We start from the raw sequence: 13,364 nt of genomic DNA, 5'->3' as shown, positions 1-13,364 counted from the left end.
GTGGTTCCTCCTATTGGTTCTAATTCTTCTTTATCACATGACTAATGTGAAAATGTTTAATAGAAATGTATATGTAGAGCCTATATCAGATTGCACGCCATCTTGGGGAGAGAGGTAAGGAGAGAGGGGGAGAAAATTTAAAACTCAAAAGCTTATGGAAGTGATTGTTGAAAACTAAAATTAATTAATTAATTTAAAAATGTACTCAAGATAATGTTTCTTTAAAACAAATCAGAACTCCAGCATTGTATCACCAGTGAGGTTGGGGCTTTGTTGTAGTGACTTCCATATTTCACTGGATCTGATCTCTTTAATGTGGATTTTCTGTCCACCTGCTGATAGATCCCATCCATGTGAGCCCCTTGTCTGTGCCGTCCCATAAATTCTCTTTGGGATATCCCCCAAAATGGTAGAGGTCTTTCTCTAGTACTCCTCTGGGGGTATGGATAGAACACAGGGACTCTCCACCAGTGTGGTGCCTTTTAAGCTCTCATCATCAATTAGAATAGAAATGGATTGTTTCATTCCTTGTGTTTGTATCCTCAATGCCTAGCACAAAGTAGTACTTAACAAGTGCTTCTCAATTGATTGGCTGTGTGATAGACTCACTTTAATTTCCAGGAATTCATTTTTCTGTTGGTACTGTAGTTATTATTTACATTTGTGGACTGTTAATTATCTAGATTGACTTAACTGAGGCTAAGATAGTATAGTAGGATGGACGATGTACTGGAGTGGGAATCAGGTGTTCTGGGTTCGAGGGTCAGGCCTGTCTTCCTAACACCCTCATAAATCCTGTAATTTTAAACAAGACATTTAACCAGGCTCTCAGTGCTCTCATCTGTGAAATAAGGGCAAATTGCCCTCCTTGCCTCACAATTAGACAGCTTTTCAGGGAGTACAGGCTAACTGGGATTCTTTAAGGGTCTTTGCTAAAACTTTTCTAGCCTTTATCATGAAACTTTGTAGCTTTGTAAGGCAGTGCCAAACCATCCAAGGTTTGATACATGTCCTAGTGGAGTCCTGACATTGTTCTTTCTCCTCCTTTCTCCCCACTAAGGGGCTTTGCTGTTGACAGGATGCAGTTCAATTAAATTCAGTTCAACAAACAGCTTTTAAGTACCTAACATTTGCAAAACACCACTGGGGACCGAAAAATGGCTACAACACACCCTCCATTTAGAAGTTTGCAGCCTAATGGGATGTGGGAGAGGGCAGGAAAGCCATGTATGCGGAGTTATAATGCAAGGGGAAATGTGATAAATTCAAAGAGATGAGGGTAAAGAGTAACTAGTTCTGCTGGGAAATAATCAACAGAGAAAAAGCACTAGAATTAAGAGAGATCAGGAAAGGCTTTCCGTAGAAGCAAGTTCCAGGCATGGGGAACAGCCAGAGAAAGGTACAGAGTTAGGAGACGCAATGTGTCCCTGCATCACAGAGTACACTGAGAGTGAATAAGATGTGAGAAGACTGAGAACGTAGGAAGGAGCTAGGCTGTGAAGGGCCTTGAATGCCAAACAGAGCATTGTGCATTTGGTCTTGGAGGTGACAGGGAGCACTGGAGTTCATGGGGGGGGGTGGGAGGGTGCGGCATGGTCATACCTCTGTTTTAGGAATACCACTTTGACAGCTTAGTGGAGAATGGGTTAGAGTGGAGAGAGACCTGAGGCAGGCAGGCTGGCCATCAGGCTCTCATTGCAAAGTTCAGTCTTCAATCTTATTGAATCTAGGCTTAAATACAAACTCCTTAGCTCTTCATTTGGACCTTTCACAGTCTGTCTCCCACTCTGCCCCTCCTGGCAGAGGCTGGCCATCCCCCTGCCTAGAAGATACTTCCTCCACTTCTCGGTGTCCTCTTACCTGCCACTTCTTTTTTTTATTTTTATTTTTTTATTTTTTCAGTCAAAGACAAGGTTTATTAGAACATCCTTCATATTAGGCAGACTCTTAAGGAGTCTGAATATTAGTAAGCTATTGGCTAGATTTTAAGAATCTAAGCACCTTAATGGAGACAAGATGGACCTTATATACATTAAGACTATGGGAGGGATCTAGGAGTGGCCAAGTAGTCTATGAGGTAATAGAATTCCAGGGACCTGGACCACTCGGCCAAGGCGGGGGGTGGGGGTGGGGGGGGGGATGGAGCCTAGGTAGGATTAAGGGTGGGAGGTGGCCTGGAGCCACAGGGAGGTCCACAACGAAAGACCACTTGATGGGATTATAGCCTAAGGACAACACCAGACATTTGACCTTGTGGGAAAGTCCAGAGTTTTTCCTTTTTTGGGATCTAGATCCCATCCTCATCATTCCCCCCTCAAACAAATGGGACCCAAATTCTTTTGGGGTAAGGGGTGAAGGTGTCAGCTTCTGAAACTACTTCCTGTTGCAAGGGGCATATAGCTTAGTCCCTGCCTTGAGGGGGTCCCACAGAGGAGGTTGACTGGAACCGAGCACAGGCTGCATCCAGGGAACGATGGGGGGACATTGGCTGGTTTGTTTATCAACTGTAGGTGAATGGCCTGTAGTCTGGAAGACACAAATCTGACAGAAAAGACTGCAGGGCCCAATGTGACAGGATAAAACATCCTTAGCTCTGTTTGGATTCAGATAATTAAGTTTCCCAACCATGCAGTATCAAATCAATCTCATAGCCAGACTCAGGAATAGCCAGGTGGGTAACATTCCTTCTCAAAGGAACATAATGGGGAAACTGAGCCAGGAGGATCCCATCTTAGACTGAGGCTAAAATTGCAATCTCAGCTTTTTCCCAGTGCTAACTTCCCACCAGTATCACATTCTCTCAGAGTGGTTTGTGGCATTTCTCAGATTATTGATTATCAATAAATTATTATGATCCATCAGACAACTCAAAATAAAATCCTATGAGAGAGGGTTCTATGAACTATAGACATCAATTCCTAAAACTATCTTGTTACAGGCATAACAGACCTTTAGGAACCTTTCAAGAACCCTCTTTTCCCCTCCCCATGGTTTCCAGTAGTGAATGACGTCTGTGACCAAGGTTGTGTGTTAACACCTAATTAGCATACTTGCCACATAATCCACTACTTTTTCCAAATAAGCTTTAGTATCATTCCTGTTAGGTTGCAAGTTCCCTAAGGAGCTCTGTCCACCATGGCAGGTTCCTTGAGAATTCTTGCCCACGGTATAACATAACAATAAATCTTTGCCACCTCGACTTAAAGAATGCTTGAGTCTATGAGTTCATTCCAGACGACCTTGTCCTATACTCTGGTCCTTGAGGGGTCTAAACCTCTCAGACTGAAGCATCCCCAGCACTTAGCACAGTGCCTGGCACACAATAGGTACTCATCAATGTTGACCAACTGACTGACTGACTGACTGAATTGAAACGAATCTGAGTGGAAAGTATTGGCTTCATGAGCAGGTGTAGGGGGAGACTGAGAGATTTGAGTGGGACTTTGACCCTGCAGACCACGCCTTGAATCCCACCTTGACCACTAGTCTGCTAGTTGGCCAGATACCAAGCTCTCCAGTGAAAGCTGGAGACAGAGCCTAGTGTTCCCATGAGAGTCTGTCACCTGTAGCAGCCTCCCCAATCAGTCCATTTCCTGAAGGGAAGGAGGCACGTGGATGTGCACAAAGGGTCATTTGGGGAGGCAGTGTGTGTGTGTGGGGGGGGGCAAGAGTGGAATTTCCCACAGAACAAGGTGCAGTATGAATTATGAGAATGCAAAAGACTTCTGCCCTACAGAAATCGTTCTCAGCAAATAGAGGAAGGCAAGCCCATCAAATCACCAATATTGGAACAATCGCTTATACCTGTAACTGCCACCTTAGGATAAATTCCTCAGTGGAGGCAACAGTTAGTGAGAGAGAATCTGGTCCTAGCTCTTCCTCCTGGAGTTGTTCTCCCTCTGCTGCATGCCTGGGTCCTAGCTCCCTCTCTCCATCTCTCCCTCTCTTTGATGGGCATTCTGTCCATTCAAACTATGTGGAGAGGGCAGTGCTGGAGAATGCATAAGATTCTTTCATTCCTGACAATCTCTGTTCTGGAGCCGTTGCACAGTTCCCTGTTTTTAGCTAGAATGAATTTGAGTACACAAAAACGTTAAAACGTTAAATCTTTCTATCAGGAGTCAGAATGTGCTCTTCAGTCCCATTCTCTTTTTTTGTTTGTTTGTTTATTTGTTTGTTTTCAGCAATGTCAGTGTCCTATTTTCCCTTAACCTGAAATTTGCAGGTTTTCTCTAGAACAGGGATTCTTAACTGCAGTCCACAGTTAGATTTCAGAGAGTCCCTGAACTTGGATGGGAAAAAAAAATCACATCCTTATTTGTACTAACTGTTGGCTTCTTTTGCAATCCTCTGTATTTTTTATGCATTTAAAAACATTTTTCTGAGAAGGGATCCTGGCACTTCACTAGTCCACCAAAGAGATTCATGACACAAAAAGGTTAAGATTTCCTATAAGAATCATGGGCTAGTGAGAGGTGTCACCCTGTAATTGAAGAAATCCTGGACTGGACATTCAAATTCTGGCTCCTGCTTGACTAGCTGTGTGATTATAGGGAAGTCACTTAGCCTTTCTGGTCCTGCTTCCGTATTTATAAAATGGAGGTTTGATGCTTGAATGGCATTGTTGTTCAGTTGTGTCCGACTCTTTGTGGTCCCTTTTTGGGTTTTCTTGGCAAAGATACTGGAATGGTTTGCCATTTCCCTCTCTAGCTCATTTTACAAATGAGGAAGCTGTGGCAAAGAGGGTTAAGTGACTTGCCCAGGGTCACACAGCTAGGAAGATTCTAAGGCCATATTTGAACTCATGTCCTTTTGACTTCAGTCCTGGTGCTGTAGTCACTGTGCCACCTAACTGCCCTTAAAACAGCATGTAAATGTCAATTGTGATATGAACATCTCAAATGCCTACATTAGGTGACAGGCACTTCTGAAGCATCTGTTCTGTGCCAGGCACCGTGTTAGGTGAAGAGGGTACAAAGGCAAAAAGCTAATAACCTCTGCTTTGAAAGAACACTTGCTACTGATGGAACACAGATAAGTAACTATACAATATTTACAGCGAGTAATTCCAATACTTGTTGGGGGCAGAGGGCAGTGCTCCAATAACTGGCATCTAGCAGGTGAGGACAGCAGAAATTCCTTTGCCCTGTCCCCCTGAAACTAAGATATTCCCTGGTCTCTAGCAGAGAACAGGGAACTATAAGACAGAAGGCTTCTGTGGGTTGTGACAACCCCAAACTGGGAATATGGAATACAAAAACAATGGCATTTCTTGGTGGTAGGGACTGGCAAAATAGCTTACATGACTGTTCCAAACATATTATCTGGCCCATTAGAGTATCCTCTGCCATTGGGAACTCAGAATTTGTCATTAGTAATACTTAGTTACTTCTGAAAAAAGATCTCCTTTCTTACCCTTTAAATTTATCTAATATAAATACAAAAGGCATCAATTAAAAAAAAAGTTTAAAAGGTTCTGTTAGTTTTCTTGCTTGACACCTACTGTCAGTTCCTATGGAGCTTGCGAGCTAATGAGATATCAAGACCCTTTCAAATAAAAAATTGTTAGCAATAAAGATTCCCCCCTTACATGCACAGACGCATTTGAAAATTCAAATAAAACTGAGGAGTAAACATTTAACACCTCTCCTACCTTTATTTGCTGAATAAGATTTTCATCCTCTTCCACATCTGGGTCGATTGCAATGACCACGTCTTCATAGCCATTGTTATTCAGCTTAATGAGGGATGTACCAGCCCCCTGAAGTAGGTACAGGGCCAAAGTTAAAACAAACATTTTAAATGACACCATGACTGACTGTCTATATCCACTTCTTCTTTGGGAAAAGTCCAGTTTAGGAAACTTGTCTCCTGCTGCTATATATATGCTCTTAAAAGTTATTGCCAGTAACTTACCCAGGACTTTGAGCTTGTTTCTAATAAAATATAACTTTGTTATCATTAGTCAGAAACAACTCACTTCAGTAGTACTTAAAAAAGCTTGCTTATGGCCATCATAAAGGAACATAGTATAAAGCAAATAGTTGTTTTATACATCTATATGATATGTAGGGAGAAAGGCAGCATGATAGAATGGAGAAGAAGCTGACCAAGGAGCTAGGAAGACCTGGGTTCAAGTCCTGACTTTGACACATAATGCCTGTGTGGAACAGAGAAGTCATCTCACCTTTCAGTGTTAGGCAGATCTTTAAGACTATAAGTCATAGAGAAGGTGTCAACCTACATTAGCAGAGGTAATTTTCTCATCTGGGAGTTCTTTTTTTTCAGTGAGACACCAGGTCCAATCCTTCTCTCTCTCTCTCCCACTCTCACACACACACATCTATGTATGTGTATGTGTACATATGTATGTATGTCTTTCATATGTTTGCCAGATGGCAAAACATTGTTCTTAACTATGAAAGCTGATTTCTTAAGGACATAAGTATATGGATGTGTTCTTTAGGTAGGAATTGTATGAATGTAAAATTATTTCAGTGTTTGAAGCATTTGTGTTTTCTTAAATGTGGGTACTCTCTTCACAAGTTTCGAAAACCTCTTCATTTGGAGGTTCTTAACTTGAGGTCTGTAAATTTTTTAAAAAGTATTTTAATGACTGTATTTCAATATAGTTTGTTTCCTTTGTAGACCTATATATTTGTATGTGTGATGGGCAAGGGTTCATCATGTAAAAAAAGAAAAGTTAAGAAATCCTGCTTTTGGAAGGGATCTTTGTGAGTTGCCAGAGGCCAGAAATTTTATCAACTTGGAGCTAACTAATAAATGAACCTGAGGCTGGTTCTCAGAAAACAATACATCCAGTCTACCAATTGGCCCTAGCTCGAAGCCTTTCCAGCTTGGTAGAACCTGCCACAGCTTACACTGTACTGACAATGTACTTTTAAGAGCTCAGGGTCATCAACTCCATGCATGAGAAATCAGAATGTGACCTTGGTGGAGATTTATTATCATTGTTAAAATAAAGATGATGATAAAATTTAAAAGTATGAACTTTATTTTTTTTAAATCCCAAGAGTTTATTGTAAATCTACCACTTTACACGTCTGGTAATAGAATAGTATGTATATTCATTACAATACTAATGACCTCTAATGTGGGCAGTAACTTGGGAAATTAAACTACAGTGTAAAATGCTTATGATAATGCAGTTTTAAATGATTTTGATAAAGTGGGAAAGATAATTGATAATAATACCGACAATCATAATTATAACAACAATAATAACTCATATCTATGTAGTACAGAGATTCTTAACCTGTGGTCCATGGATGGATTTCAGGGAATCCGTAAATTTAGATGGAAAAATAAATGACATCTGATAAAGATGTACTACCCTGCACCTGAAATTTTATATTTCCTTTAGTTATTTAAAACCATGATTCTGATGAGTCCATAGTTTTTTTTTCTAACCAGATTGCCAAGGGGCCCAAGACACAAAAATGTTCAAGAATCGCTATTAAATAGATACCACTTCTTCCATATCCTTTACTCTTCTTATCCTGTTGACTCCTCACCAACAGCCCAGGAGGTAGGTGCTGTTATTCATTCCACAGACATTCATGAATCATTAAGTACCAGTTCCACCCTATGCCCTGACCTAGGTGAAAGGTATGGATAGAAACTCACAAAAGGCCCTTCTCCGTGCCAAAATAGGATCATAAAAAGAATCATGAACATAAAAAGAGGGAGAGAAGAAAGTAGAGTCAGGAATCAGCCTCACTGGTCAGGAGGTGATGGCAGACATTGGACTTCTTTGTTTGAAGAGGGAGTCATATAACCTTGAGTGAGTCAGCTTAAGTTTGATGTCAAAGCATGCATTCTGACCTGCCCTTGCCAGTGCCTGTTAACCTATTACCAGCCTGGCTTTGCACTACAGCTTCACCATTCACTGTTGTTCCTCCTGGCCTCTGTCTTCACTGTCAAACCTCTGCCCACCAGGACAGTAAGTGCCCTAGAGCTGAAGGCCCTAGAACTGACCTTCAATCTTAGGTCAGTTGATGACTCATTGTGTGACTTTGTACAAGTCATTTAACCGTTGCTCATCCACATGGATGGGGTTCAAGGTCCTGTTCTTCTACTGTTTCCATTAGCTACTGCTGCCAGAACTTTTGACAGTTGGCCAATTAGATGCTGAGAACGACCCAAACCAACAAATGAAACATATGTTAATTTCTTCATTAAGGTTATTTATAAACCATATAGAACCAGGAGATATATGGAATATGAGGAACATTTCTAACTCAACACAAATATGTAAATCCATTGAAAAACAGATTTGAGAGTTGAGAATATACTCTTTAGTACCACCCCGTCGTTGTTGTTCAGTCATTTTCAGTCACATCTAACTTTTTGTGACCTCATTTTTTTTTTTTTTTTGCCAAAGACACTGGAATGGTTTGCTATTTCCTTCTCCACCTCATTTTACAGAAGAGGAAACCGAAGTAAACAGGGTTAAGTGACTTGCCCAGGGTCACACGGCTAGTAAGTGTCTGAGGTTGGATTAGAACTCAGGTCTTCCTGACTTCATGCTGCCTCTCTATCTATTGAACTATCTAGCTGCCCCTACCCCCTACATGACGTGTGTATGAGGTGTTCGGGGGGGACTAGCACCTCTGGTGTGAGGGCTTGCCAAGCCCTTTTCAGGGCTGCTTATCCACCTTTGGTGTCCAACTGGTCACCCAACTCTTACCTGTGGCTCCAAGAAGCTGTACCGGCCACACCCTGGTAAAACCGTCTTGGTAGACAGGCTAAACCAAGTGGAGGGTAACCAACAGGCCTCAAGCTCATCTGTGAGATAGGGAGATGTCTATCCCAAGCATGTGAAGACTTCCCTTGGCAGAATAGGCAGATGCGAACAGTTTGTTCAAATGGCCATGAAGGTGGCTGAAGCAGGCACTTGGATCTTGGTCAGACATTGAAGACACCAAAATTTTCTGCTGCATCCCGGGCCATTGTCAGTTGTTTTGACTTTTGTCCTGCCATTGGACTTAACTGACTGTGGAACAGTGAACCTGACAACTTTGTGCAACTCTGCCTCACTTAAATCCAATTCACGAGCAAGTCAGGTCATCACCCTGTGATGTCATTGGTCCTCTTTGAAAATGAAGGACGAACAACAACCACCCCCTGCATGTACAAATACGTGTATTCTAGTGAGGAAAATGGAACTGGAGCAGTCCATCCCCTAGACCCTGCTGGCTTGCAGGACCGCACTAACAGCTTCTAGAGCTAAAAGAAGCAGGGGAATGGAGAGGGAGAAAAATTGGGGAGACCTTGCTGACAAGGGTCTATAGGAGGGTATCCTCTCCTTGCTCTCCTCCATGCCAAGAGTGCCAAGCATGTTGAGCCTTAAAACTAGAGAGGCAGCCAGGTGGCCCAGCGGAGAACATTCTATCTCATGGGGTTGTTGTGAAGACCAAATGAGATCGTGTGTTTCATTTTTTATTATACAAAAGTATTTTGCAAACGTTAAAGTGCTATGTAAATACTAGCTATTGTAGTCATTTTTTTGGGGGGGGAGCAAATAGCAAGTTTATTTGGTGAAAGCAGAGAGCAAATAGGCCAAAGAGGACATATGGTAGGGGTTGGAAGTAAGAATGTTGGTAACCCTGAAAATGTAGTTAGTTACTTCAGGGACAAGAGGATGATTTTCCACACTGAGAAAGTTAGGGGGTTCATTGTGGAAAGGGGAGTTGTTCTCAGCCATTCATCACCGTCTGGAGTAGCTCTTCATACTTGATCCAACCATTGATGTCGTCATACCCTACCCTGCAGTCGCTCAACTGCAGTACTAGAGGGAGTTTCCACACTAGCATTTCTACGTGCTAGCAAAACAGGTAATCTGGATCATGGATCATGGATCCCTCCATGCCTTCCCCAGCTCCCAAGCTTATGTTTTAAACAAGTCATCTTTTAATACACCAACACTGCTACTTCTTCCTCTGTCATTTTCTTACCCAGGGTGATGAGTATTTCGGCCCCTGTGACTTTGCTGTTCCCTTCTTTATCAAACACCCGAAGCCCTTCTACATAGTCTTCATATGTGCCCTGGTCCTTATTCTTGGCTACCATCTGCAGCATTGGCAGAAAGTGTTCAAAGTCCAGCACCTTCACATTCATCTCATCACTCTTGGGATTCCCTAAGACCTTGAGCACCTCAACATTGGTAGGGTTCTGGCCCAGGGCTCGAATCGTGTCCCCACACTAGCAGTATAAGATCTTTCCATCCCCTGTTTGGTCAAGCAGCTGGAAGGCTCCTTGAACTCTGCTGTCTGATCTTCCTTGAAGTTACACATTTTGACTGTGCAGCTCACTCACTAGTTCTGCTGCTGCTGTATGTAATGTAATCATTGTTATTATTAAGAAGGAGGAATTTGACTACCTGGTGCAGAAGAGGGAAAGAGGAAGAAATTGATGCTATCCACCTCCAGAGAAAGAACTGGTGGAGTCTGAATGTACCTTGAATCATACTTTTAAAAACTTTATTATTCTTGTTTCATTTTCTTTTTCAGTCTATTTTCTTTTGTAACATGTTTTGCATCACTGCACATGTATCATCTATATAAAATTGCTTGCCTTCCCAAGGAGGGGGAGGGAAGGAAGGGAGGGAGAGAGAAAATTTTTAAAAACTTATGTTAAAATTTTTTGTTTATGTGTAATTGGGAAAAAATATAAATAAATAAAAGAAGCAGTTGAGAACTGTTGTTTGTGGAGAAGAGGAAAAAGAAATCAGAGCAACACATAGCCATCCGGCTCTGGGCCTTCAAAATGGAGGAAAAGAGAACAAGACAAGCTCTTTAGGGGCCATTTGGACCACAGGAAGAAAGAGCTCGGCCTAGTAGCTGAGGTCCTCAATGGCCACCTATCTCCCCCACCCGTTCCCAAAGAAAGAAGAACTGCTTTATGTCTAACCTCTCCCTGCCAGCTCAAAGTCAAGGATCCCTGCTGCTCTCTTAAGAGGCAGGCAGTATTGCATGGTGGATAGAGGGCTGACTTCAGAGTTTAGAAAATCTGGGTTCAAATACTGCCTCTGATGCAGCCTGGCACCCTGGGCAGACACCAAACCAGTACCTGAGACTGCTTTTCTCAGATTGTAAGTCATAGACAAGCAAGGTTGTGTGGTGCAGTGTGCGGGATCTAGACCCAGAGGACCTGGGTACAAATTCTGACTCTGCTCTTAAATGTCTGAGTGGCCTTGGGCAAATCATTTGACCTCTCTGGGCCCCAGATTTTCATCTGTAAAATGAAGAGGTTAGACAAAAGGGCCTCAGGTCTCTTCCAGCTCCAAATCTATGATTCTGAGTCGCTAAACTGCAGTACTAGAGGGAGTTTCTGCACTGGCATTTCTACATGCTAGCAAAACAGGTATGGATCCCTCCATGCCTTCCCCAGCTCACAAGCTTATGTTTTAAACAAGTCATCTTTTAAGTTAGTAAAAATTAGCTTCCAACTGGCTGCTCTATAGACTGTCTTCCTAGCTCCCCCTGGAGGACTTGAGAAGACAGTGCCATGTCAACATTTTGACCTCAGCCAAATCTGATGGGGACAGAAAGCTGGGCCTGGGATTCCAAAAGCCTTGCTCCCCCAGCAACAGAACACTGACCTTTTGATCACACACCCCTTGGCTGCACCCCCTCAAAATGCATGGTGCAGGGGAAAGAAGGCTGCATTTCCAAGGATTTGGCTTCAGATCTTGACATGGGTGACTTTGGGCAATTCATTTAACCTTTTAGGCCTTCATTTTCTCATGTGTAAAATGTAGGGGTTGCCCTAAATGACATCTCTGTCTTCTCATTCTAAATCCATGATCCTGTGACCTATGAGCCTGTCAGGAGCTGAAGAAAGGGACTGGCTGTTATTCCTCACTCTAGAGCATTCGACTAATAAATAGCAATTTCCTTTTGGTATCTAAGTATTAATCATCAGTGAGCATTTGTTAGATGCCTACTCTGAGATAGACTTTATATGCTAGGCTCTGCAGGAACAAATTCAAAAGTGAAACAACATATAACTTCAAGCCGCTTACATTTTACTAGGGGGAGACAATATATTCACAGATAAGTACTGGATGTAGAAAATAGATATATACCCCAATGACTGAGGGATTCAGGACAGGCCTCTTGAAGTAGGGGACACTTGGGCTGAGCCTTGAAAGGACCTAGGGGTTTTGAGATGCTAAATCCCCAGCACCTCTCAGCTTTATTTTCCTCGTGGAGGAACTAAGCAGGCTGGACAACATGACTCTTAATATCTCTTCTTCAGTTCTAGCATGCCATAGTTCAGTTTGGGTTGCTTATTTGGGATCACAGGAACATAGATTTAGAGCAGGAAACGATCTTAGAAGCCCCTCAGTGCAAGCCCTTTGCCTTAAGAATGAGGCCTCTGAGGCTCAGAGGTGACCTGAGCTGATCGGAATCCTTTCCTGGTGTCTGCCCAGGATGCCAGGCTGCATCAGAGGCAGCCTCCATTTTGAAGGCCCAGAGCCAGATGGCAATTTGTTGCTCTGGTTTCTTCTTCCTCTTCTCCACAAACAACAGTTATTTGTTTTTTCCCAGCCTTAATGAGATCCCACCTCCTGCAAGTCACATTGTATGAGGGTCCTGACCATGTGGCTCTGGTTGGGTCTGAGGGAGACCAGGGAAGATGCACAGGCATGGGGAGAGATCATGAATTCCTCCCTCCCTGTCCCTCTAGCGTTCTTGCTTTCATTTTGTATCCTTGCTTAAACAAACTATAGGATTAGAAGACAGAAGTCCTAGAGCCTGCCTTGTTGGCTCCATATTCAAAGACCCCAGGGTAGTTGGTTGCAAATACATTTTTGCCCCCAATAAGCTGTATGTGTGTCTTACCTCTGCCTTTACTTCTCCGTGAGTAGAGTATATTGGCTCAGAAAAGAAAAGGGGAGCTGTGAAATTTTTCTAAATAGTTCCATTCAACAAATCCCTATGAAGCACCTGTCTAGCATGGCCCTAGACAGTGAGAATACAAGGATAAAAAATCCTTGCTCTTGGGTTGCCAAAGAGTTTTACATCTTGGATTATAAATCCTGAATCTGGATTCTGATACATATCAGCTTTGTAACCATGAGCAAGTCATCTAACCCCTCTGAGCAACTCTAAAAGTAACCAGTAAGGTTGTTAATTGGTAAAAAGGGAGTTTTTGCGCTGACAATTGAACCTTGCAGAATTAATGTTTCTCATGAAATGAAGTGATTTCTATAGTCTCCTCCAGCCTTGAAACAAAGCATCCTAAAACAAACAACAACCAAAAAAGGGTCATAATAACAGCAACAAATCCTAAAGGCAAAAATGAATAACCAAGATTGATAAATTCTTATTTTAATT

The 13,364-nt window shown here is 42.4% G+C and overlaps 1 protein-coding gene and 1 pseudogene across 1 annotated transcript in view; both read right to left on the bottom strand.

The window, feature by feature from the left end:
• Positions 1 to 5,812, bottom strand: part of LOC114030707 (calcium-activated chloride channel regulator 1-like) — a 36,418-nt gene extending 30,606 nt beyond the window's left edge. The window contains 1 exon segment of the mRNA XM_027845575.1: positions 5,654 to 5,812. Coding sequence (XP_027701376.1) covers positions 5,654 to 5,812 — 159 coding nt within the window.
• Positions 5,813 to 9,719: 3,907 nt separating this feature from the next.
• LOC114030735 lies at positions 9,720 to 10,316 on the bottom strand (annotated as a pseudogene).
• Positions 10,317 to 13,364: the final 3,048 nt, after the last annotated feature.

This window comes from Vombatus ursinus, unplaced genomic scaffold (assembly GCF_900497805.2).
Source record: "Vombatus ursinus unplaced genomic scaffold, bare-nosed wombat genome assembly UNPS02005264.1, whole genome shotgun sequence".
In the NCBI taxonomy this organism is placed as follows: Eukaryota; Metazoa; Chordata; class Mammalia; order Diprotodontia; family Vombatidae; genus Vombatus; species Vombatus ursinus.
The sequence above is the reverse complement of the archived record's forward strand: the minus strand, read 5'-3'. Positions and strand labels throughout refer to the sequence as shown.